This window comes from Protopterus annectens, chromosome 6.part0 (assembly GCF_019279795.1).
Source record: "Protopterus annectens isolate FY-2018-M chromosome 6.part0, PAN1.0, whole genome shotgun sequence".
Lineage (NCBI taxonomy): Eukaryota > Metazoa > Chordata > Ceratodontiformes > Protopteridae > Protopterus > Protopterus annectens.
This window is the reverse complement of record NC_056737.1, coordinates 1,319,591,021-1,319,615,810: the sequence shown is the minus strand read 5'-3', so window position 1 is coordinate 1,319,615,810 and position 24,790 is coordinate 1,319,591,021. Positions and strand designations below refer to the sequence as shown.

At 39.3% G+C, this 24,790-nt stretch overlaps 1 protein-coding gene across 1 annotated transcript in view; it reads right to left on the bottom strand.

The window, feature by feature from the left end:
• LOC122804788 (protein mono-ADP-ribosyltransferase PARP14-like) overlaps window positions 1–24,790 on the bottom strand; it is a gene marked incomplete in the record, with an annotated part of 1,493,437 nt that overhangs the window by 1,118,213 nt on the left and 350,434 nt on the right. The window contains 3 exon segments of the mRNA XM_044074882.1: window positions 38–175; window positions 265–346; window positions 17,652–19,741. Coding sequence (XP_043930817.1) covers window positions 38–175; window positions 265–346; window positions 17,652–19,741 — 2,310 coding nt within the window.

Here is a 24,790-nt window from a genome sequence, read left to right as displayed (position 1 = left end):
ATCTCTCAAATTTTATTCAGGTTTATCAGAGACTTACCAGTATCTAGATCCAGGGTTTTATTGGTGGAATTAACTATGGCATTGACGTCTTCCTGTGTAATGTCACCCTTTTTGAGAGTCACTGTCACACCCAATACCTCAAGTGTCGGCTCTGTTGAAAAGCTTGCAGCAGCTGCTAAGAAAGTATATCAAACTGTGTCAAACTGAATTACAGAATCAAATATCTATTAAGAATAAAATATAATTCAAAATGCCTGAAGATACCTTTTGGTGATGCACAATGTTTTAGGTAAAATTTCTGCAGAAGTGAGTACTTTGGCTGCTTCTTTGTAACTTTAGAGTGCTGCTTCAAAAAAAAACAAAAGACATGCAAGCGTAAGTGAAGTACCTTAAAGTTGGGCAAGTTTGATAATACCTTAAAATGCATAAATTAATATAGGATTCCTACACATTTTGATGTGTTTGATAACCTAGTTCAACTGTGTGGTTTTATACTGTATTTTCAATCTTACTTCTAAAGTTCAAGACGGCATAACAAGATTGTAATATAAAACTTATTCCTGAAATTCTGTAATATCACCTGTTATCCTATATTTTCGAACTATATCAGAATGTATTGCTAAATATCCCCTCAGTGTTCTCTCTCTTTACACTCAGTCACTATCTTCCTTCATCGGGCACAGCCTGTGGTCAACTACACCTGACCTCACTATTCCAGGAGCTCTGTCATAAGACCCAATACCTACATGTCACGGAGACTTTTGTCATTGTTTCATGTAAGCATATTTATCATGAAGAACCTTGCTGAGTATTAACTTTGATCAGATAAATACATGCTTGCTCTGTGATTGAAAGGCTCTGTGAAATAGTAGGACTCCTTACTAAGCTGGCCACTGTCCCCTTTTGCTTGACCAGTAGGCTATACTACATATGCCTGGTATAGCAAATGACAGTAAACCTGTTTTACTTCCTGACACTTTGTAAATTGCTTTGTTCTGGCTATAAAGTGATTGCTCTCAGTTATAAATTGACCTGAGGGTGGGAAGATAACTCCGTCCCACATACTTCAGAGTTGGGGTTTGGCTGCTGTTGGGTTACAGGTGATCTAATGTGTATAAAAAATAAAACTGCTGAACTACATTGTCTGGATTACCCAACAAAAGCCTGATGTTCTCGCTGTAACTTAAACGCAGCATAAATGACTCCAAAGTTGTACTTCCTGGCTATATTATTATCTGTAATGACCATATAAAGAGGAAGGGTGGTGGTCTTGCTTTAATATTTCCCAGTACCTACCACATTTCCCCTTACAGCAAACCATAGCCAAAATTCAGTTCAGCAGAGGTTCTTACTGCTTTACTTAAAATAAACAATCATAAACAAGTATGCATTACTGTGTCCTTCATATCCTGCAGATATACTGGAAGTTATTCTATATTGGATATCCATAACATTTCCACAAGAAAAATTATTACTAGATGAGTCAACTGGATGGACATTAACGACCCTACATCTAGCATGAATTCATATGGTTTAATAGCCCCACACAGTATGGCAAGACATCAAATTCTCTAGTAGAATGGATCTTAGCCTCAGACCCTAGCAAATACTGCAACACAAGTACGTCAGACTCTCTCAGTGATCATCTCCCAATCTATGGGGATATCTCACACATCCAGTTCAACAGCATATTTATAAAACATGTAACCTTTCCATGTTGACCCAAGAAATGTTCAACACTATCATCTAATAACGGGGAACTTCCTAAAAATTCTCCCCTTAGAAAATGATAAAATTGAATTCAATACAACTTTTCTTAATATCCTAAATACCCTTGCACCGTCTAGAAGGAAGAAATTAAAATCAAATAATGCAATCTGGCTATAATGCAGGATAGAGAAAAAGCATAGAAAGAATAGCAAAAATATAAAACACCTCAATATCTTGAAAACTTCAGAATGGTTCATAATCATACTAAAAAAGCAAGTAGTCGAAGACAAAAATATATAATTTTCAGAATAATACTAAACACAACCCTAAAAAATTTTGGACCTCCATTAAAGATATCTTACATCCTGGACAAAAAATCAACCCAAACCATCTTGCAATAATTCATCACTCACAGGTTCATTGATTACTACTAGGCTAACTCCCTTTGAGGGCCATTTTAAGCCTAGCTAATTACCTCATGTGAGAAACAAGCCCTGTACCTTGTATCCGTAAGGTAAACACCTTAATAATTATGCCAACCTTGCACCCTGAAACTGCAATAACAGTTCAACTCTTATTTTGTAGATAGTAAAGCATCTCTAACCAAGGATTCCTCAGCATCTAATCCCAACTCTGCCCAAAAGCCACATATCACCACATCCACTTTCACCTTCAAACCTGTGCCCAAATCCTATATAAAACTACTCTTCAACAAACTTAAACATTGCTGTTCCTCAGCTGATGACCTGCCAAGTGAGTACCTAACAATAACAGCCAATGGCACTACTTATTCTGCCTCAATCCTTGTAAATAAGTAAAGTCCAGGAATCCCATGTTCCCTCTCCCTGGAAAAAGTTGCACATTATCCCTATGCACAACGGAGGAAATTCAACAGACATTAATAACTTTAGACCTATAGCTATCTTATCTCCCCCCACCAAAATACTTGAAAAATGCATGAAAAAACAATTGCTAGACCATTTCCTGCAGGAAGAACTCAGATCCCCTACACAGCATGGCTTCTATCCTTCCCATAGCACTAGCACTGTCCTTCTAACCTATATAGATACGGTCAATAAAGGTACAGATAATAGCAAACTACTCCCTTACTTCTAGACTAGTCTAAAGCCTTTAACACACTAACAGCAAATTTCTGCTTCAAATGCCCTCACTTGCTCTCTCAGCCCACCCTTCTGTGTATAAAAATCTATCTGTTCAATAGGCATCAGCAAGTAAAATAGCACTGTACACTCTCCTTCCCTCCCAGTCACCACTGATGTACCACAAGGGTCTATCCTTGGTCCTCTCCTCTAGCTTTTTCACCAACACTCTCTACATCTACATAACAGGCCACCCTAATACACTGCACAGATGATTCCACTCTCATTTGCACATCTGACAATATTTTACACCTCCAAAAAGTTACTCGGGAAGCATTAGCAGCCACGAAAACAAGTCGCATCCAATGCTCAACCCAAAAAAAGACCACACTACTACTTTCTTCCCTAAATCAGTCTAATGAAAAAACAAAATTTACAGTCCTCTCTCTTGATAATACAACCATTGAAGTCACTTGTCACAGCAAACTATTAGAGGTGACAGTAGACAATAATTTTACATTTGACCTGCATATACAAAATTGCATAAGAAAAACTCATAAAAAACTAGGGCTGTTTTACTGAGCCAAAAACTTTCTCACAGACTCAAATAAAACTACACTTGCCACTACTTATCTCTTCCCCATCCTTCTTTATGGTGCTCCCATCCTTACTAACCTCCAGGCTTCATGAAAACTGAAACTTGAACAATGCTATAATAAAGTTGCTAAATTTGCAGCACATACCCCTTTCAGAACCCACCATTATACAGTACTGAAAAGCCTAAATTGGTTAGAACTCCCACATCAACTGACATATATATACAACTTCCCACCTATAAAATTAATCACATCACCTAACATATACATAACTTCTTACCACCTCTAAAAACTGTCCAGCATCCATCTGCCTCTGTAGCACTAAACATTCTACACAACTGTGTTCCCAGTCAGTCACTATGATCCAATGACCAAAAAACTCCTGTCTGCCTACAAAGCTAGCAAATCTGCTGGGCATTGCCTATACTCATACTACAACATTGCTAAAGCCTAGAACTCCTTACCTATATCCATCAGGCCCAGTACCCACCCTCTTATCTTTCAAAACCACTCTGAAAAACTTCTTAGCTAAAATCTGGCTCTGTTCTTGCTCAAAATCATAAGCTGTATCCCTAAATGTGAACAAATTCCTTTTCATTTCCTATACCTCCTTGATCTCCCTTCTTCACTTCCTTTTCATTTCCTATACCTCCTTGATCTCCCTTCTTCACTTCCTTTTCATTTCCTATACCTCCTTGATCTCCCTTCTTCACTTCCTGCTAACTTTCTTCTCTGACTTTCTTTCTAAATATACCATAAGACTGGTTTTTCCCTCAATTCATATTGCAATGTCTATTTGTGTTAGGCTAACTTACCTTTGATTTCTCTACAAACAGTCTAAAATTTCTCTAAATATTAAAACATGGTCACATATATTGTATCAATTCTTAACCAATGTTTTTATATTATCTCTAATTTGTTATACTTAAACTCACTTTGCTTTATTTTTGAAGAATGTAAAATTATTGTTATTAAATGTTTTGTAATAATTTGGAGTTTTTCTCCCCAGGCCTCCACTGAAAGTGGGCTTCTACCCAGTCGGACTTTCCTGGTAATCAAATGTCAATAAATAAATAAATTATTCATAAGTGGGTATTGCAAATTGTCAGTCAGTACCATATGATGCTGCGGTAGCGTTGTCGCCTCACAGTTAGACGTTGCTCATTCGATTCTCAGAGCGTCTTCTGTGTGGCGACATGCGTGAACGGGCGTTCCTTCATTGAAGGTTGTGCGTTAGGCCCGGGCAAGCCAGCACATAAAACTCTACTGCCAATCATTAGCGGACCGGAGTTTCCGCTGTGGCGACCCTTAACCGGGAAAAGCCGAAAGACACAGACAAACCATATTGACCCACAAGATTCATTAGCGTGATATTCCGGTCCTTTGTTGGCAGTATTTAGTGACCAATATTTATAATCTGTATAACTTCCTCTTTATGTCCTACTAATTTTGCAACCAATTTTGCATTTAGGCATTTTTTTTAATTTTATTTGTTCTGTTTAGCCCCCCGCCTCACACACAGGCCTTATCATGCATATTTAAACCTGTTGATTATTTTTTTCCATTTTAGATTACAACAGCAAATACTAAAATGTAAAAAAAAAAACAAGTTCATAATCTTTGCATAAGTAAATGCAAATGAGGATTATAGGTATGATTTACTTTTCTACTAGCTCTCTCACCGGAGTAGGACTTTTGTTTTAAAATTCATTTAAATCAAAAGTAGTCAGTAGGAAAGACATAATACATGACCTGAAATGCAGTTCAGGTTTTTAACAGAAATTCATTAAATCTGTCTGCTGCAAATTTGCCTTTAACAACCCAACTTTTTCTCACTGACTTTTCCTTATGGACACCCATGACTAGATGCAAGTAATTATGCTGGATTTGTCCGTGGCTGGGGTGAATTACAATGGCAAAGCCCAACTTTAAACCAGCATTACCAACACCCAGTCACACACTTACTACACAATGTCATTTTTTTCAAATTGCTTTTGTTTCATCTCTGAATGTCTTCCCATCAGTAGTGTTTTTGCTCTTACACCATTTTGGTGGCTAAATTTATTTTCTGTGCTTACCAAAGGGGAAGCATTGCTATTGCTGTTGGTTTTAACAGATACAGCAACCTAAACTTATCCCTGTAACAAATACTGGATTTATAATTTGCAGTCTAATTACTTTGTCGATGTAGTGTGTAAACGGAGTTCAAATTAAGTGTTTAACAGGCTACAGCCATCACTTGCACACAGGTTCATAGGTGTGTACTAGGCTAATGGCCCTGGAGCCTTTACAAGCCCAGCCCATAGGATTAATCTGGCATCATGCCACCCAACCTTAGTTCCCAGTGCCTCTATCGAGTAGAGCCACTGGAGTGATCACAGAGATGAATTTTCCATTTCCCATCCACTCAAGATTTCTCTTGAAGAGGGCCAGTGAGGTGGTCTGTTTGACATGTATGGGAATGGCAGACAAATGTAAATGCATACCAATTTAGTAACTATAGTAACTTGCCACAAATGTCTACCACATTTTCCTTTAGCGCTCCCATTTTTACAAGTCTTAATTTTATTCCTACATGCCCACCTCAGTACTGTACATATTATGCATTTGCTAACCAGGCAAGTCCACTGGACTTAAGTGTCCATTTACATTAGTAACCCAGGAGCAGTGTCTGATCAACTGACTTGCTCAAAGTCACACAGTGGGCAAAAGGAGGTGGAAGGAATCAAACCCTGTACCCTAGACCACAGTAAACAGCTCATTAACAGTTCAGAGCCTTAATCAACCCAAACTGCCCCTTTCTTCCCATTCTAAATGCATTAAAATGAAATATGTAATGAAATGTAATCTGCATTGCTTCCTATTGCAATCCACAGTTGCCTTGTTTTGCAGCTTAGGATGGTTCTGAAAAAGCTCTGTTAAGATAGATGACAGACCTTTGTCAATAAATTCATTAAAGGTAATAAAGATCAATAAAGCCAATTAGGCTACTTGGTCTCCTTCACTGTATTTCACTTACTATAACTGATAGTGAATTGGTTAAAATGATACAAGAAAAAAAAAAAAAAGAGCAGTGGAAAAGAAAAACTGCTAGTCATGGAGAGTACTGCACCTTACAAAATTATGCAGGGGAAGATGGCAAGGGAGATAAGGGCAGAATCACATGCCATCAAGTCCTCAGCTTGTATTATCAAAATTCCATTTTCTAGAAACTGAATTAATAAAAATACCTCCTGATGCACATGCAGGGATTTAGTGGAAGTGAATACGAATATAAGCACTAGGTTTGACCCATCAGCTTTTATCTCCATTATTCCCAGAACAAGTGTTTCTGTATTGCCCACCTACCTCTGAGTTTTACTAATGACTGCACTACGTGCCAGCATACGTCATCTTTTGGGTAATACTGTCAGTTACACAACGTCACAGCTGCTCACCAGCTGTAGGTATACTAAAACAGCTATGTGAGCATCTTTTGGCAATTAAGAGTATTCATAAAGCCCTGATACATTTTAAAAGGTAGAGGTGTTTACTAGGCTAATGGCCACAAGGGCATTTTTAAGCCTAGCCATGCATCCCAAATCTCTGCCAAGTTCTGATTCCCTTGATAAGTGTAAGCATGGGCCTGGGAGATTAATCATTTACACTTATCAAGGGTATCAGAACTTGGCAGAGATTTGGGATGCATGGCTAGGCTTAAAAAGGCCTTTGTGGTCGTTAGCCTAGTAAACACCTATGAAGATTTTAAAAGTGCATCAGGGCTACATAGCATTTCCCCACACTGGGATCTATGTGATACTAGTTCACAAGCTTCTGTGAAAGAGGTTCTCAGCAGGAGTGCAGTACAGACATCTGAAGCTCTACCTGTTAAAACATATGATGCAGAGTGATAACATTTTACTCATTTTTGACCATGTTAAATATAAAAAACAGTGCCCACAAAGCCAAAACCTGTAAATCCACAAAGGGTTTATTTTTTTATTATTTTTTTTTTCAATTAAAGTTGAGTGCTTTGATTATTCGTTTCGTAGTGGTTATCTTCCTTCCTGGTGCTTTTGCTTTATGGATTTACCATGTTAAATATCTCCACCTCCTCAGATTTCACAAGGGTTGTATTGCTGAACTTAACAGATACTAAGCAGTGTGGAACTTGGACTGTGCTGGTATAAAAGTATTTAACAGCACTACTGGAATATATAGGGTATCATACATATTGTAATACTGTATTCTGTATGTTAGGGCAAACAGTACAAATTAAAAAAAAGTTTTCAAATGCAGGTGCAGGACGCACTACATTGTATGACAGCATGCTGTACAATATTGTACCAGTGTAGATTTATAAAGTGATAAAATATATCAAAATTGTTAGCACACTGAGCCCCACTACAGCTGAACGCTCCATATTGTCTTCATTAACATGTGATACAGTTCAGTGTTCCAGCACAACAGCACATACACGATTATCAGGTGAAAAAAAAATCTGATATACTTAATATCAAGCAAATAAAATCAATTGCTGTAGTACACAAATGACTAACAAACCACAACTGTAAGAGCGGCACATTAGTTGTTTGACAAGATTCCACTGAAAGCAAATATCCCATCAGTTTGTTCCATACAAAGTGAAAAGAACTTTATCAAATAATGCAAAACTATTATTTTATTTAGGACAATGTTAAAAGTATACCAACGGGAGCTGATCATAACATGTAACAATTAAAACAGATCCTGTTTTGCAGCTAGTGTCTTACTGAATGAAATGTAAATAAACAAGTTATGCTGCATGTGACACCCATATGATACAGTTAATATCAGTTATCCAGTATTAAATGCTGCTGATGAAGGGGTTTTACTTCCCGTATTCTGGCTCCACTCCTCTTACATAATTAGATCAGCTTCCAAGGCAGTATGTTTACAGTGCTTAGAGATATTTGTGTTGCTTTACTCATGGGGCATGTAGCAAGTTGCTCTTTTACTTTGAAGGTAAAGAAAGTCTGCATATCTCAATCACATTTTTGCAAGAAGGTTCAACTCACAATACACCATGTGTGTGTGTTTTTTAGGGGAGGGTGCGGGGTTTAGCACTCCATCCCCCTACTAACAACCACTCCATACAGGAATCCCATATCCCAAACCTCTGGAAAGTCTCATATATCATTCCTCTTCATAAAGGTGGGAACTGTTATGATTTTTGAAACTACCGACCCATTGCCATTCTATACCCCCTATCTAAACTTCTAGAGAAGTGTATCCACTTCAAGTTATTAAATTCCTGAACACACATCAACTCCTGTTCACCACACAACATGGCTTCTGCCCACATCATAGCACAACCACTGCTCTTCTCTCTTTCACTAATCTAGTTAACCAACACAGGAACAATAACTTTACATCTGCCATTTTTTTGAATCTCTCCAAAGCATTTGACATGGTCTCACACACCATTCTGCTAGATTCTCTAGCCTCACTATCTTTTGCCTCATCTACTATTGCCTGGTTTAAAAACTACCTGACAGGCAACAATCTGTCCAATGGCAAGGTGTACCGTCCCCTAAACTTCCTACCACCATAGGTGTCCCACAAGGCTCAATACTGGGCCCACTTCTTTTTTCTGTCTTTACTAATAATCTACATAGATCAAGCCAGCATGCTACACTTATTCAATATGCAGATGATTCGACTTTAATCTAAACAGCCCCATCTCCAGCCATTCTGCAACAACTCACCCAGGAAACCTTTAACTCTGTAGAAAAATGGATTTATGATATCCAACTCGCCCTAAACCCCAATAAGACTAAATTACTACCATTTATCCCTAACAAATCAAAAATTGCTCCCCTCTCTTTCACCATCACCTCTAAAAATGGCACTACCATTTCCCCTTCTGACCATACCAAACTGCTCGGCATTGAAATAGATAATCTTCACTTCAATGTCCACACTTCACAAACCATTAAAAAAGGTTCACAAAAAACGGGCACATTATATAGGCTCAAAAATTTTCTTTCAGACTAAGCAAGAGTCAACCTAGCTCAGACTCGCCTCTTGTCCACACTAATGTATGCAGCACAAATTTTCACCAACATGCTATCCTCCAAAAAAAGGAAACCAATCTGGTGGTCCCCTGCCATAATCTACAACAAAGGGAAGAAACTGTTGAAAAAGAGAGTAAAATCCTATGAGTGGAGGAGCTCCCTTGGTCAGCTTCAGTAAGAAGCTGAGATCCCTTATAAGATCCTCCAAAGCTAGCTACGAAAACAAAATCGCCACTGATCCTAAGGGCAAAGACAAAACATTCTATAGCCATGTCAAGAATCTCAATGGCAATACCCAGATCTGCTCTGAATTACAGTAATCACATCTATGCAGGTAAAAGCTGCACTCTCTAAAACCAGAAACACAGCATCCATGGGACCGGACAACATCCCAGGCTGCGTTTTACACGAACTTCAGAACGAATTGGCTCCCCACCCAAGTACCATGTTCAATCATAGTCTCATGTCAGGCTTTGTGCCCACTGAATGGCACACCAACAGTTATCCCACTCCACAAAGGGGGAGCCACCACTGATCCTGGGAACTATCGCGCTTTTAGCCTGACGAGCCTGGTCTGCAAGGCCATGGAATGTATCATCATGGAACTCAAAGACACTGGTAACCTCCAAACTCCGGACCCCACCCAGTTCAGGTTTGTGAAAGGCAGATCATGCCTTCTGAACCCGATCGACTTTTTTTAGACAGTCACCAAATCCGTAGACAAGGGTAAGGTGGTTCACACAGCCTATCTTGACCTCGCCAAGGCTTTCGACACCATCCCCCATTCTGGAATTACAGCTAAACTCACTAAACTAGGTATAAATCTCTATGTCACAAGATGGGTTGCCAACTGGCTCACTGACAGAACCCACACTGTAAAAGTTGCAGACTCCAAATCTGACTTCAAACCCGTGGCAAGTGGAGTACCACAGGTTTCAGTCCTGGGACCTCTCCTGTTTGGCATCTACTTCTCTGAAGTACAGACTAACACAGAAGGCCTCTGGCAAATGATGTTCACAGATGACTGCAAACTAGGAGCCATAGTTGAGTCCCCAAATGATGTGGGCATCCTAGAGAAGGGCCTCACTGAGACAGATACCTGGTATCAGAGGCATGGCCTCAAGCTCAACGCCAAAAAGTGCATTGTCATCCCCTTTGGTAAAAACTCTGTACCCATGAACTACCACAAAAAGCAGTCTACTTAACACCAAATGTGTGATGAGACCTTGGGACTCAAGTGGACAGTAGTCTCTCCTTTGATAATCACATTGCCACAGTAGTCAGGAAATCCTTCTACATGGCACACCATCACAAAAGGTTCTCATCCAGGAAAAAAAAGAGGTCATTGTTCCCCTCTACTCGGCACTCATTAGACCCATTATAGAGTACAATGCCCTTTTTGGAATGTACCTCAAGATATATGCAGCAGCTGAAAAGACCATAGAAGTACCTCACAAAGAGGATTACTGGCCCCAAACAGATGCCCTACACTGACCGTCTCAAAAAACTCCAGCTTTTATCTGTAGCATATTGCCTACTCCGAGGAGATCTCTACCGAACATAAAAAGCTATGTTAAACCCAGAACTGTTGGACATGCTACACCTTAAGAAATCCCAATCCCTCCAAGCTACATGCTCTAGGGACCTAAAACCATGTCACCACAATAAACAGGACATGCTGGAGGGATAGATTCCTGTCCCAAAGATTTCTTATACTCTGGAACAAGCTACCCATCTATGTCAAGCAAAGTTTCTCATTAGCACTCTTCAAGAAAAATATATATGAGTGGATGGGAAATAGGAAATACACCCTGGGGATCACTTCTGTGGCTCTAATCGACAGGGGCACAGGAAATTAACTTTCTTGGATGGTGTGAGCCACGGAACCTTGTTGGCTAGGCCCACTTAGGCCCTTGGGCCGATATAGCCTAGTATCTACCTATGAATCTATGAACATCAGAAAAATGGATCCAGACAAACTAGAATCATGTTACAATAAGATCGCCAAGTTTGCTAAACACACCACCTTCAGAACACATCACTGTGTTGGTCTAAGGGACCTAAATTGGCTAGAACTATCTCTTACCACCAGCTAGTCCTGGTCTACAACATTCTTAAATACCCTGATAAAACCCCATCCCTAACCCAACTACTTACCCACTACTCAGCAAATTGCCCTCTCCGACTGAGTGACAAATCTCTCCTCTGTATCACTAGAGAAAACAATACTGAAGGAAAAGCGCTATATTCCCACACCATTACTAGAAACTGGAATTGCCTTCCACCTTCGCTGACCACTGCCTCCACCACCTCACACTTCAAAAACTCCCTCACATCACATCTGATGAATACCTGGCTATGTCCTTGTATTAAACTTAAGCTTTCCTGCCTTTTCCTCCTGATCCATTCACCAATACCAAGTTAGTCACTGTAATCGTCTATGGGACAAACCCTAACAGCCACCATTCACCAGTATCAGTCACTGTAATTCAAACTCTAACAGCCATTAACCGAGCCTGTAAGTAGCTCGTAATCCCTACCGTTTGTAACTTCGCTGACTGCTGAAAACGGTCTTGCCTGCTTGCATTTTTAATGTGAATATCTGATTTTTTTTTGTTGCACTACTCTGTATAAAAATATTTCTCTCGTTTAACTTGTACCACTCTGCATAAAAATATTTTTCTTTTGCTTAATGTGGTGCTTTTCTCCCTGGGCGTCCACTGTAAATGGACCTAGTCCAATCGGTATTTCCCTGTTAACAAATGTAAAATAAATAAATAAAATAAAACTCCAAAATTATACAGATGCAGCTAATGGGTTTTGTTGGTTTCACTTAAATTAAGCACTCCTCTTTCTCAAAGGTGCTGGTCATTAGTAGCAGTCACATATAATAGTCTGCAGACTGGTAGGTTTATAAGTCCAGCAAATTGCCCAAATTTACAAATTCCCTCCAGCCTCAAGGAAGCTAACAGAGCTAAGACTGGGGGAAGAATTTGAGGATGCCCACCCAATTATCCAAGTTTACCTTGAAGGTTGTAAGGTTGCTACACTGCTTGACAGGTTGTAAACGTTTGTTAGAGAGGTAGAAGATACATTGGGCTAAGAATCTATCATGCCAACATGTCTTATTTATCTGTTAATAAAGATTTATCTACTTTAATTGGGTACCTGAGGAACCTTTTGTTCTGAAAAAGAATAGGAAGTCAAGGAGGTTTGAATCTTTCCTGGATCAAAAGGCTAGACACAGATCCCCATGGAGGAGTCTATAAAAAAAATAGTACAAAGAAAGAGAGAGAGAGAGAGACAGCTGCCAGACCCTCCTGATAACTACAATTTTTGAGACCACTGATCTTTAAATTTTCAATATCTTTTATGATGCCTTCGAAAGTTAGATAAGTCAGACAAGTTTTCCAAACTACTGCACAGACGTGATGGTCAAAAGATAAGGAACTATTAACACGAGTAATGAGATCCCTCATGACAATGTCTTCTACTTGGAGAGGTGCAATACTTGTATAGTATGGGGAAAAGACTGTTTAACAAAATGTGCTAGACTACATTTTTTCACATTTTAGACCGCCATCTTTTCATCAGTTCATGACCAGATCTAACCCATCTTGGAGGAACAGTGAATCAGTGCAGGACTGAATAATAATACCCAATTTACAGTTATCTGCATACCTACATACCCATAGGTCAGAAATGTTGGCGTGAAGGTTTGAGAAATATATTCTTAAATCTTATCATATGGATTCTGTCAGATAGTTAGCTACCCACTACACAAAATAAATACTTTTATTTAGAAGCTGAAGCCTTTGGCATTTATGTCAGTGTCTTATAGGCTTTTGAAACGAGATCTCCATCTTATTTAATGCTCCATTACAGGCCCAATTATCCTGCACTTCCTGTTTCTCCACAAGTGCAGTATCTCCATTAATACTAGAACCGGGGACCTAAACTGCCAACAGATAAATAAAACACATTGGATAGGCTAGGTTTAAATCACAGCACCTCCTAAACCTCTATAATAAACTTTTCCTACATGTTAAGCAGTGTGACTTACTTTGTTTAAATATAAACTAGAAGACTGGATGGGAATTCACAAATTTACTTTGATATTGATTGGTATGGCCCATCTGGAGAAACAAGTTACAGCCTGAGGGAATGTACTGTCAAGATATGAATGGTCATGGTGGACAGTAGCCTTGGAACATCTATAAATCTATTTACAATCCTGTCAGTACTGCCTGCAAGGGGAATAGTGTTGTAGGCTTCGGTCAGGTCCAGATACTCTGTATGATAATGTATTGCATAACCAGTACACACTGCTTAGTTGCCTTTCAAAGAAATTAATGTAGGTAGAGAGGCAGGATCTTCCTTTACCACAATGGTGATGGTCAAGGGATAAAAGATCTTCTATGACCAGATTAATGCTGTCTGAAATAATACATTCCAAAGCATTTTATTTTACACTTGTTTAGGGAGGGTAGTACACTAATCACAACTGACCATTTGCAGGTATTGCCCAAGTGAAATAATTCAAAGAAAAAAAAGTGGAGGGGCAGTAAGACATACATATCAAAATACAGAACAGAAAGTAACACTATATACCAAACTGTACCGTAGTCATTAACAGATGTAGTATGATTTTCCAGGTCCACATCATGGCAGAAATGCTTTGGAGATAATGCAAGTAATGTGGCTAGAGAGACTAATGAGCCTGCAGTTACCAGGGGCAGGCATTAGGTCACCCATGTAATAGCATTACAATAGCTGTTTTTCCTGGCTTCAGGAATGCAACTAGTGGAGAGGCCTAGATTAGCGAGATTAAATAGTGGCTCAGATGGGCCACATTTTGTAATGATAATCAGGCTATCTGGCATCTAATCTGGGCTCATGAATAAGATGACTTGTTTCATAGTAATTTAAGTGGGTGGTTAAGGACCATGGGATCTGTGGAATACCTATTACTGTGGGTGGAGTAAAACGTGCACTCTTTCTCAGCTACAATATTAGGCATCTCCTTACGTTCAGAGAGGGCAGTATTATGGTGGACTAACTCTGAACCTTGTTTGGTGTTTGTTCTTAACTTTCTGACAGTTAAATAAACAAATATAGTCATTTTTGGTTTTAGTGTCAATTTTAAGTTCAGATTCAGATTTAAGCTTTCTAATGCTTACCTTAGCTGCTTTGGTAGTTTTCTTAAAATGCTCTTAGGTTAGGTAAAATAAAACCTTTTATAAGTATTAAGTAAATTTCTGTCATCATACAATTTAATTATACAGGTATTCTACCACACGGATTTGTTTTTAAATTACAAAAGTATACCTGGTGTGGTTAGGGACTGCCCTATCAATACAAATAAGTAGGACTAGAAGTCAGATGAACAGGCAGCAGCTTTAACAAAGGGCTCCAATCAGAGGAGGATTGCAGTAGAGCTCAAGTCATCAAGTAACTGAAAAGGTTTGCTTCTGACAGGCCTCTAAACAGAGTATTTGGAAAGGAAGTACCACCAGTTTTACTGGAAAAGGCTACTAATTTATGGTCTGATTAAACAAGGGAAGATGATACATGTGGAGGCGTGCAAGAAATAGACATTTTGAGAACAAAAAGGGTACTGGGGCACCTAGTAGTGGCTATTTGCAAAAGGAAGAGAGAGATCATGCTCAGGAGAGGACAGAGTTTGCTCTACTGTTAAATTTGAAGCAGTAATTAATCTTGTGCAGGGTGATTTGGATATCCTTGAAAAACACGGATACCCCCACCCCAACTGCCAGTAGGCTAAAGTCATGAAAGGCAGTAAACTCAGGAATAGAGAACACCTTCATAAATTTGAAACCATGTCTTTGTAAAGCACAGTTGTGTAAAATCTTACCATATCAGTAGACGTCCTTCACTTCACTGTTGCAGTATTCCTTACGCAAGGGATCTCCTGCCAAGGATAGCTCAATGTTCAGCCAGTATACCAAAGCCTTTAGAATTTATAGACATTGTATGTCCCAAGTATACTCCCTGTACAAGGTGTAGGACATTAAGGGTGAAGTACAGACATAGCCACATCAGAACTGAAAAGCCCCAGAAAGTAAAAAAATGTCCCTATGGACCAGGGGTACCATGTGCAATCCAGGAGTAGTAAAAAAGAAGAATCCCTGGCCAAGAAGGCAAGAGGAAAAGGGGCAGAGCAGAAGGAGAGGAGTGAGAGTAAATACTGCAACAGTGTAAAGGACATCTACTGTTCTGTATTATGTCTTTCAGTATCACTGTTGCAGTGTTCCTTACATAGGGGAAGGAACACTGCAACAGTGTTCCTTTCCGTACATACGGGAAGAGTACAAAAGCTCAAGTGGAAACCTAGGAGGAGGAAGGCACTGCACAGCTCTATAGAAACCCATGCAGATGTCTCTGGCAAAGCCAGCTCTTGCTCTAGGAATAACATCCAACTTGTAATGGCTAGTGACGGTATGGGTAGAAGTCCAAGTAGCAGCCTTGAGGATGGAAATGTTATCCAGCCCCTTGAAAAAAGCTCCACAGGAAGCAACAGCTCTGGTAGAATAGCCTTTACAGAAGAGGAAATACATTTACCATGAAAGGAATAACAAAAAGAAATGGCCTTAGAAATCCAGAAAGAAATGGTTTGTTTAGAAACTGCCAAACCCAAAGACCTAGGATGAAACGGAATAACGTTTCTCAGATTTGCAAATGGCCTTCATTTTATTCAATAATATCTGAGCTGCCTATGCAAATCTGAGGTGTAAAGAACCTTTCTCAGTAGTATATTGTGGAGAAGGAAAATGAGAGAGAGGGTAAAATAATAGATTAATTAAAAGGACAGGGAAAGAAAGGGACAAGGGAACCTAGCCAATGGAAAAGGGAAGCAAACTATTAATCTAATTGTATGCAGTGATTCTACATATCGTGACCATACAAGAAATATAACAAGGGTACCAATCATAGACGGTAAAGCTATTAATATGCTAAAAGAGTTGAAGAGGTTTAAAATTTAAAACTTTCCTTAGAAGGGCGCACAATACAAAACAAGGTACTGATGCAAAATTTACTAAAAAATACTCATGCCAACACTAAACAGCTGCAAAGTGGAAAGGAATAAAATTGCCATTTATACTGACAGAATCTCTGGCGTAACTCTAATTATGAGACCCCTTCCCCTTTCCTTTCCTTTATTTAAAGCATTCAGCTTAAAGCCACCTCTGAAATGAACCTTGCCAGGAAAAAAAATTGTTCAACTTCTATTTGGAATGCAACACCAAAGTCTTTTCTATCACCAGAAAATGGCTGGCAAATACATTTACATAGGGTTTAATTAAACTGAGGCAGCATTCTTTGGTACTCCCAGCCACATTATTACTGGCTCTGTCTGGAAGGTAGCTTCATCACAAATGCAGGAAACGGAAATAGTTATGTATCTGGTACTCTGCCCAGACCTCGTCTTTTATTTACTATAGTGAAACTATTCAAAATAGAATCTCTTCCCACTGAAAAGCTGTTTATACTGTTTCATCTTCCCTGCTGTGAAGCTGAACCTTCACTACATCACAAAGGAGCTTCATGCCCAACATTTGTTATTCCATTTCTCTTCCATTTTCTCTTTAACATATGTAACAGGCTACTAGATTTGCTCAGAGAGTCAACTGGTTTATAATAATCGTATCCCCATTAGTGGCAGGATTTTATCTACCAGACGAATGCAAATGGACGTCTATAAGAAACTAATCCAGAACCATCTTTATTTTACCTCACCTACATGCACTTGAATATGAGATTCTCCTCTATTCTTATGCACATTTACTTCATTGCATATCCATTTAGAAGCATTTCCTACTCTTGGAAACATTCATCATCTATTCTACTCCAAAATTAACATCCACCCTAAAGGTCTAATTTATCTAGAATGCTAAATTTGGAAATGAGGTTTTATTTATAATTATAACCATAGAATTTTTTTTAACTTCAGAGTTCAGTATTTGTAGAAGAAACCAGCCCACTTCAAGTGTTATATGTTATGCGACCTGGCAGTCACACAGCCACACAAAGTCAACATTACTATTCATTAACTATTATTAGTAATAGACACTTGAGAGTTAACGTTGCATGGTTTAATTCTTAGTGTACTCCCATATTTCATACAGCAGTTTTACAATTCTTAACCATTTACTTTAAAATGTTTATCAATCTGCCTGAGTTAGACTTACCACTAAATTTGCTGCTTCACTGAATTCCTCAATTGCTTTTTCATCCATGTCAATCACATAAATTTCTTTTATTGTCTGGCTTTGTTTCTTGTTAACATATTCTTTAACTGCTTCCATGAATGTAACTGCACTTTCATGGATGGAAAATCCAAAGTCATTACTTCCTAAAATAGGCAAGGCAATAGATGTGCATTGTTTTTGTTCCGCAGTATCAAAGCATCTCAGGAAGACGTGCTTCAAATATATGCTTTCCATGTTTTTCCCTTTCATAGTATAGTTACATTTTCCCCATATTGGCGTAACTGCCAGTATCAGAAGCTGAAAATGAAGCATGCCTTTACATGGTGTCAACACATCTCCACAAGCCAGCGTTTTTCTCTCTCTAATTATTTTGCCACATTCCTTTTGTATTTCAGGCCCTCCAGCATGTATAACATCTTTGATAAGTTTCATACTAAAGGACATGTCACCATCTATAGGACAGACTAAAGCATCAGCCTTTTCCTTTAATATATCACCATGTTTAGCAAACAAATTCAAGCCATTTAAGCAAGTGTGGAAGTTAACATCAAGTGGTGGTTTTTGAATTGCACTTTGTTGTGTAAACCACACCATGCAACCAGATTCTACAGCTTTAGATCGGACAGCATCTTTCTGTTTCTCAAGAACTTTTGCTTCCCCCGGATTACTGTAGACAAAGGTCTTTGAAACAATTGTCTCAACGTACTTCTGCACAGCCATAAGTGCATCATCAATGTATTCAGCAGCTCCATTAATGGTAATATTTGGGGTTGGCATCATTTTCCTAGGAAGTATACTAATATCTTTGTCTTTAAAATCTGGGAGTAGGGATGGGTTTATGAACTTCTCTACGTAATCTAACACATGAAAATCTTTTAGGTCAAGCACTTTTGAAGAAGTTTTTTTATTGTCAAGGTAACCCTTTATTTTATTAGTAACATCTGCAGCAACGCTGGTGGGTCCCACTACTGTTATTTTCTTCTCGTCTGACGAGATGTCACACTTCTCATTCCATGACTTTATCTCACCTTGTAGTCGTTCAATAAAAGATTTCCACTTGATACTTTCAGTTACTTTAGCTTGTTCTGCAGATAGACATATATTTTCTTCTTTGATAGCTTGTTTAATTTTATCAATTGCCTTTTTTGCCTCATCCGCATGTGCTGCAATGAGCTTTAAAGAGTTTTCTGAAAACAATGTTGCTTTGATTCCATTTGAAGTAAAATAGTCCGATACGAATGCCGTCAGACTGAGTGAAGTAATGAATTTCACCATGTCGGAAGATAGATCAACATTCTGCGTCACCATCTTGTTTTTTGCTACCGCAATACAATTCTTAGCTTGGGCGACTTTATGGTTGACACCTGTTATTTTGATTTGGCAAGGTGTGCAATCACTATTCCGCTGAAGTTCAACATCACATAATGAGTCCTGGACCACCATTAGCACAAAGTCTGCAGCTTTATGTGTGTCAAATGAGATGGTCTCTTCAGTGGTATTCTTTTCAATTTCTAAGGCAATCTCTGCTTCTTTAATAATATGGTTAATATTAGTCATGGCGTTGGCTACCAGTTGCTGTTCTCCCACTGCAGTTAGAATATTTTTTGACTGGTTGTACCAGAGCCCAAGGTCAGAGTGTTCTAGGGCTTCACATTGTTTTCGGATCCTCTCCCACAACTCTGCATCAACTGCAATATCTTCTGTATCATAACCGTTCAGAAATGAATGTACTGTTTCCTTTGCATTCTGTTCCCATTGCCTGGCAACCTTATAAAATAGAATTTTGCTCTCATCTATGCTTCGCTTTAATGTGATCTGATTTACCGTTGTGCTCACTTCTAGGTCAGAGTAAGTAGCTTTGCAAACTTTCTCAAATTTGTGTTTGAAGAGGTCGTTGCATTTTAAATATTCTTTTATTGCAGGTTCAACAGGAATTTCAACCATCTTAGGAATTTCACAAGATGGGTGCTTGTCACCATACAGTGGTTTCTGCAATGACTGGAAGTATGGGGAAACCTTTAACTGAATATCGGATATCACATGATGTCTTGTAGTTACTGTTTCGATTACTGGTGACACAAAGAAAAAAAAAAAAAAACAATCAGCATATAAATAATAAATGTGCATTAAACAGAAATTACACAGTTCCACTTCAATTCTTATTCTATAAAAGCAGACTGTAGCCTTCATAACATGGAATATTTTTAGAATTTTTAATTGAATGCATTTTCACAGGAGGACTTTACAATCACTTGCCATAACTCAGGTTCTATTGATAGATGCAAATCATTCTTGTGAGCAGTGAAAGATCTAGAAAAGAAGCAAGTCTAGCCTCTTTCAAAATTCTGAATTACAGAATTGCAAGACGAAATATGTGCAGAGAATATTTTATATATTTTTTCTTGCTCCCTGCAGAGAAAATGTTTGGTCAACCAAAGACAGCTGATAAAAATTTCACACATGTACTATACTTAGTCTCAGACATCCATTGCTTTAAGAGCTTCTTGCTTAGATGAATTCATTTTTAAATGGACACTCTTCTGCAAGTGAAGACGAAGGAAAAGATAATCACAAAAAACTTTTATGGAACCATGTGATAAGATGCGCTAGAGAGACAGAAACCGACAGCAGGTAAGAGCTGTTTGGTCAACCCAGTCTAAAAGTGTGAAATGATTCCAAGTTTTCAGGATAAGGATATAATGTTATAATCAGAAGGTAAAGGCTCTTAAGGAGAAAGGAAGCTATTGAGTTGGGGGAAGGGCTTCTTATAGTTTCATACTAGGCTAATGAGCACCAGGGTCTTTACAAACCTAGCTGTGCAACCCAACCCAGTTTTGTCCCAGAGTTAACTGGATGCCTATTTGGTGGGATATATTAGTAAAAAGATAGCTAAGGTTATATGTGTGGGGGTACGTTAGTTGGGGATTAATTTACTTACTGCCAACCTCTGTCCATCACAGACATGCAGGTCAGGCCGGAGGTGAATTTGCAATTTCCCATCCAATGATCAAGTTTTCTTTTGAACAGAGTCAGGGATGAACTCTGCTTCATGCAGATGGGGAGCTTATGCCATAGTGTGGGGATCCTTTGAGACGCATACTGGTATCTATAGCATGTGCTATTATGTTGCGCGCAAAGTTCAGGTCCTTGGATCTACTGTTTCTGGTATGGTTTGCTTTATGAATGTAAACAAAAAGCAGCACAAAAGCAGAACCAAGTACCACTAAAACACAAAACACTGCCTTTGGAACATGAAGTTGAAGGTGTTTGAACAAAAGCGCAAAACTGGTCTGTTTTACTTGCTGTGATTTATTAAAGAATTTGGGATTACACCTATGGACTACTTATTTCTGCTAACTGGTGTTCCAAAGGCAGCGTTTTTTTTTAGTGCTTCGCAGATGTGCAGGAGATCATCAGACCTGGATCTGAAGAGGCCTTGTATGCCAGGCAGAGATAATCTCCTACAGGTTCCTGAGAGGGTAAGTGCAGCGATAGAAGCTTAAGGTGATCTGTGTAGGACAGGGTATTCATACCATGGATTCTCCTGGTGAGGAACCCTTGAAGGCATTCCAACTACTGCAAGGCCTGGCTAGGTACATGCCAAAGGGGACATTGTACTCAATGATGGCTCTGATGAGGGCTGAGCAGAGTGGTACTACTACTACCTCAGACCTAGATGCCATTCCCTTGTTTATGATTTGGATGATACAGAATGATTTTAACCATTTTGACTATGTGTTGGTCAAATGACATTACTGTCTACCTATGTTCCCAGATCTCTAACCATCAGGTCAAATCTTAGCAGTGTTTTATCAATGAAGTAATCATCTCTAGTGGATGCTTCATAAAAGGGCACTATAATGCATTTCTTTGCATTGAGTTTTAATCCATGGCTTTTACATCAGTCATTTATTTGTGTTAAACACTCCTGTAGAATGCTGGTGACGGGGGGTCTGTGATAGTTCTCAGTTTATAGTCATCCATGAACTTGGTGAGCCAGAAGTGTTTGACATTAGCCTTGACTTCTGAAAAGTACAACCCAACAGAAGAGGGCCCAACACACAGCCCTGGGCTTATTGAAGGTGGTCTGACCAATCTTGATTTCATAGGTCCTATCTGTGAACCATCTGGCAATCCAGCTAGTTTTGTAGGATTTATGGTTAGTTCTGAGAGTTTGTCAACAATACCTGCATAGAGTACTGTATCAAACACCTTAGTCAGATCAAGGTAGGTGGTATGCACAGTTTCCCTCATGCACAGCCATTGTGACCCTCGAAGTAAGAAGGGCCTTCCCCTTAAAGCAAAGTGGGATGGGTCCAGTGTCTGTAGGCTGACAATATCCTTGTTGATCATTTCCATAATTTTATTCAAGGCTTTGCATATTAGACTTGTCAGACTGATGGGTTTGTAGTCCCCAGCATCAGGATGATGGTCCATTATGAAGAGGGATGACCACTGCAGCCCTCCATTCACCTGGCAGGTAACCTGATTTGAGGGTGTAGTTGAAGAGCACTTCAGGTGGTCCTGCTAGGCCATGTTTCAGGCTACTTAGGAGGCAAATGGGGATATTGTCAGAGCCCACTGAAACAGTATTTTTGACCTTTGCAAGCACAAGCAGGACCTCCTTCTGCTGAGAGTTGTTGGGGATATGCTAGAAGGGATTTCACAGGGGGTAGTGGGGGGTGAAGTTAGAGCTAAATTTATCAAGTCAGTAGATTTGCTATGCTACCCTGGTCAGTGAAGGTTGTGCCATTTACCACCAATTCTGCACACTGCTGAGTATTACCTTTAAGATTCCTGACATAGTTGAAGAAGTCCTTGCGACTGTTCTTAGCCTTGGAGGCTATCCTGACCTAGTAATTGGCCTTGCTGGACTTTGAGACCTTTTAGTTTCTTGTTTACCTGGCTCTTGTCTTTCTCTGAGTTGCACTTTGACTTTGGCCATGACTTTTTTTCTTTTGTGACATAGCCTGTCAAGGTAATAAAACTCCCAGTGGGGTTTGTTTTTCGTGATAGCTCTGGGCTTACTTTTGGTAGGTATAGCAGCCTTAGTGGAGCCATTCACATGTTTGTACAGGGTTTCTGTCAATTCTGTAAATTTCTGCAAAAGTAGCTGTGCTCTTGGGATTTGGAAGAGCCGTGAGAAGAGCCGTGAATTTGGACAAAACTTCACTTAATATGAACTATACTTATGCAAACTACATCCTAACTATTATGGGTTTAATTGGGTTTTTCAGGCTGAATTTTATCTTGGAGACAGATTTGTGGTCTGAGTTCACCAAAGAGGATGTGGTATTGGGGGGGTGCAACTAGGTCCAATATGTTTGGTGCTCTGGTTGGAGAGTGCACTATCTGATCCAGGGTGCTTGTGTTGATGAAGTCCAGGAAATGCTGGGCTGTGAGTTAGAGGCAGTGTACACTTTCAATATATAGAGAGGCACTTAAAGTCTCTCACTAACAGGGTATTTGGTTGGATGATGAGTGGCTCTAGTAGTTCTAGTAAGAGATATGAGCTTTGTGGGTCATAGAGGGTAATTTGTAGCTGGCCAGTACATGGTAGGGAACCTTGTCTATGGAGACTAGGACGAGGATGAACCTCAGGGCATCATCCTATCTAACAAACCTTGAGCTGTATTTGCATAGATTGAGACGCATCCACCTTTAGCCCGTTTGTGCTGTTGTTGGTCTAAATGTGGGGAAAGGCACTGTAGCCTTCCACTCCCGAGTTACTGTCTGTGGCTTTAAGCCAAGTCTCAGTAACAGCACCTCTTAGCATTGGGCAGCAATGCTTTAAGTTTCATTTATAACCATTATGTCAATTGTTCACTGTACATGTCACCCCAGATGGTACTAAAACCTTCAATCCCTGCCTTAGAAGGCCAATGCCTTATCTATTAGACCACTAATGTGTTGCAGTTTGATGGCTTAGGAGGTTTCTTTTAAGTGCCACATCATAAGAAGGGCTGTGTGTGGTCAGCATTATGTGTGTGAAAGATATAGCGCGTGTTTTTGACAATGTAAGCAAGATTTCTGCTGCCAAGAAAGTTAGGTATGCACATCTCTAGCCTACTGTGTTAGTTTTTTTATTAAAAGCTTGGCTGAGTATGAGACAATTGCTGCATTGTCTCAGGATGCCCATATTTATCAAGCTAGCTACAGAGACATTAGAAAATTACAAATCCATGCTGTCAGGGTTGAGGAATTATGGTTTAGGGTCTTGGTTTTATAGGTGTCATCTGAGTGGTGTCTAAGGGGAAAGGCTAGATTTTGTATAGTGCTACAAAAGCTTAGTGCTATATGACACAATCATGCCACTCTAAGCTTAGCTCCATGCAAAGCATTTCTGTGTTCTAGGTTAAACGCCCTACATACTAGCTTTATAGGTATGCTACTACATGCAAATATGTGCCTAATTTATAGCAGACAGAAAAAGCTGAAAACTGACTTCCATACCTTCTGGCTAATAAACAGCTACACCAGGTAAACACATTCTGCCACAAGATGGCTGATCCCGGAACTTCTAAATATAAAAAGACCGCAAAAGTAGCTCCCAAGTGTGGATTAACACCCATCTAGGTCCCTAAAAAGCCCTCTGGCTGACGAAACAATCACACACTAACCCTGTGTATTTCCAAGCTCAGACTGACCAATCTACCGTTCTACTCCCACTAGAATTGCAGTACCAGTTTTCGTAATGTAAAAACACACTTTAGTTAACCAAAAGTGAAATAAACCAAGTAACTAGCTGCAGAAAGTAATTCTCACTTTAAGCCTCTCTGTATGCTTCACAACTCAAATGGACCAGGTTACCTTTTTACTCCCAGTAGAATTGCAGGCCCAGCCTTCTTAATGCAAAAACAAACAATTCTAGTGGGAGAAGCAGAAAGGCTCAGGTACCCTGACTCTCAAAATGAGTAAAAATTGAACACGATTTGCATGATAAAGCAGAAAGGCTCAGGTACCTTGACTCACAAAATGAGTACAAATTGAACATGATTTGCATGATAGATCAGCTAAAGAGTCAGCAGTATAAATCCTGATGCAATGGCATGAAGACATAAGGTCCAGTACATGCGTGGTATCCATAGTAATATGCCAACAGAATACACTGCTAGCTC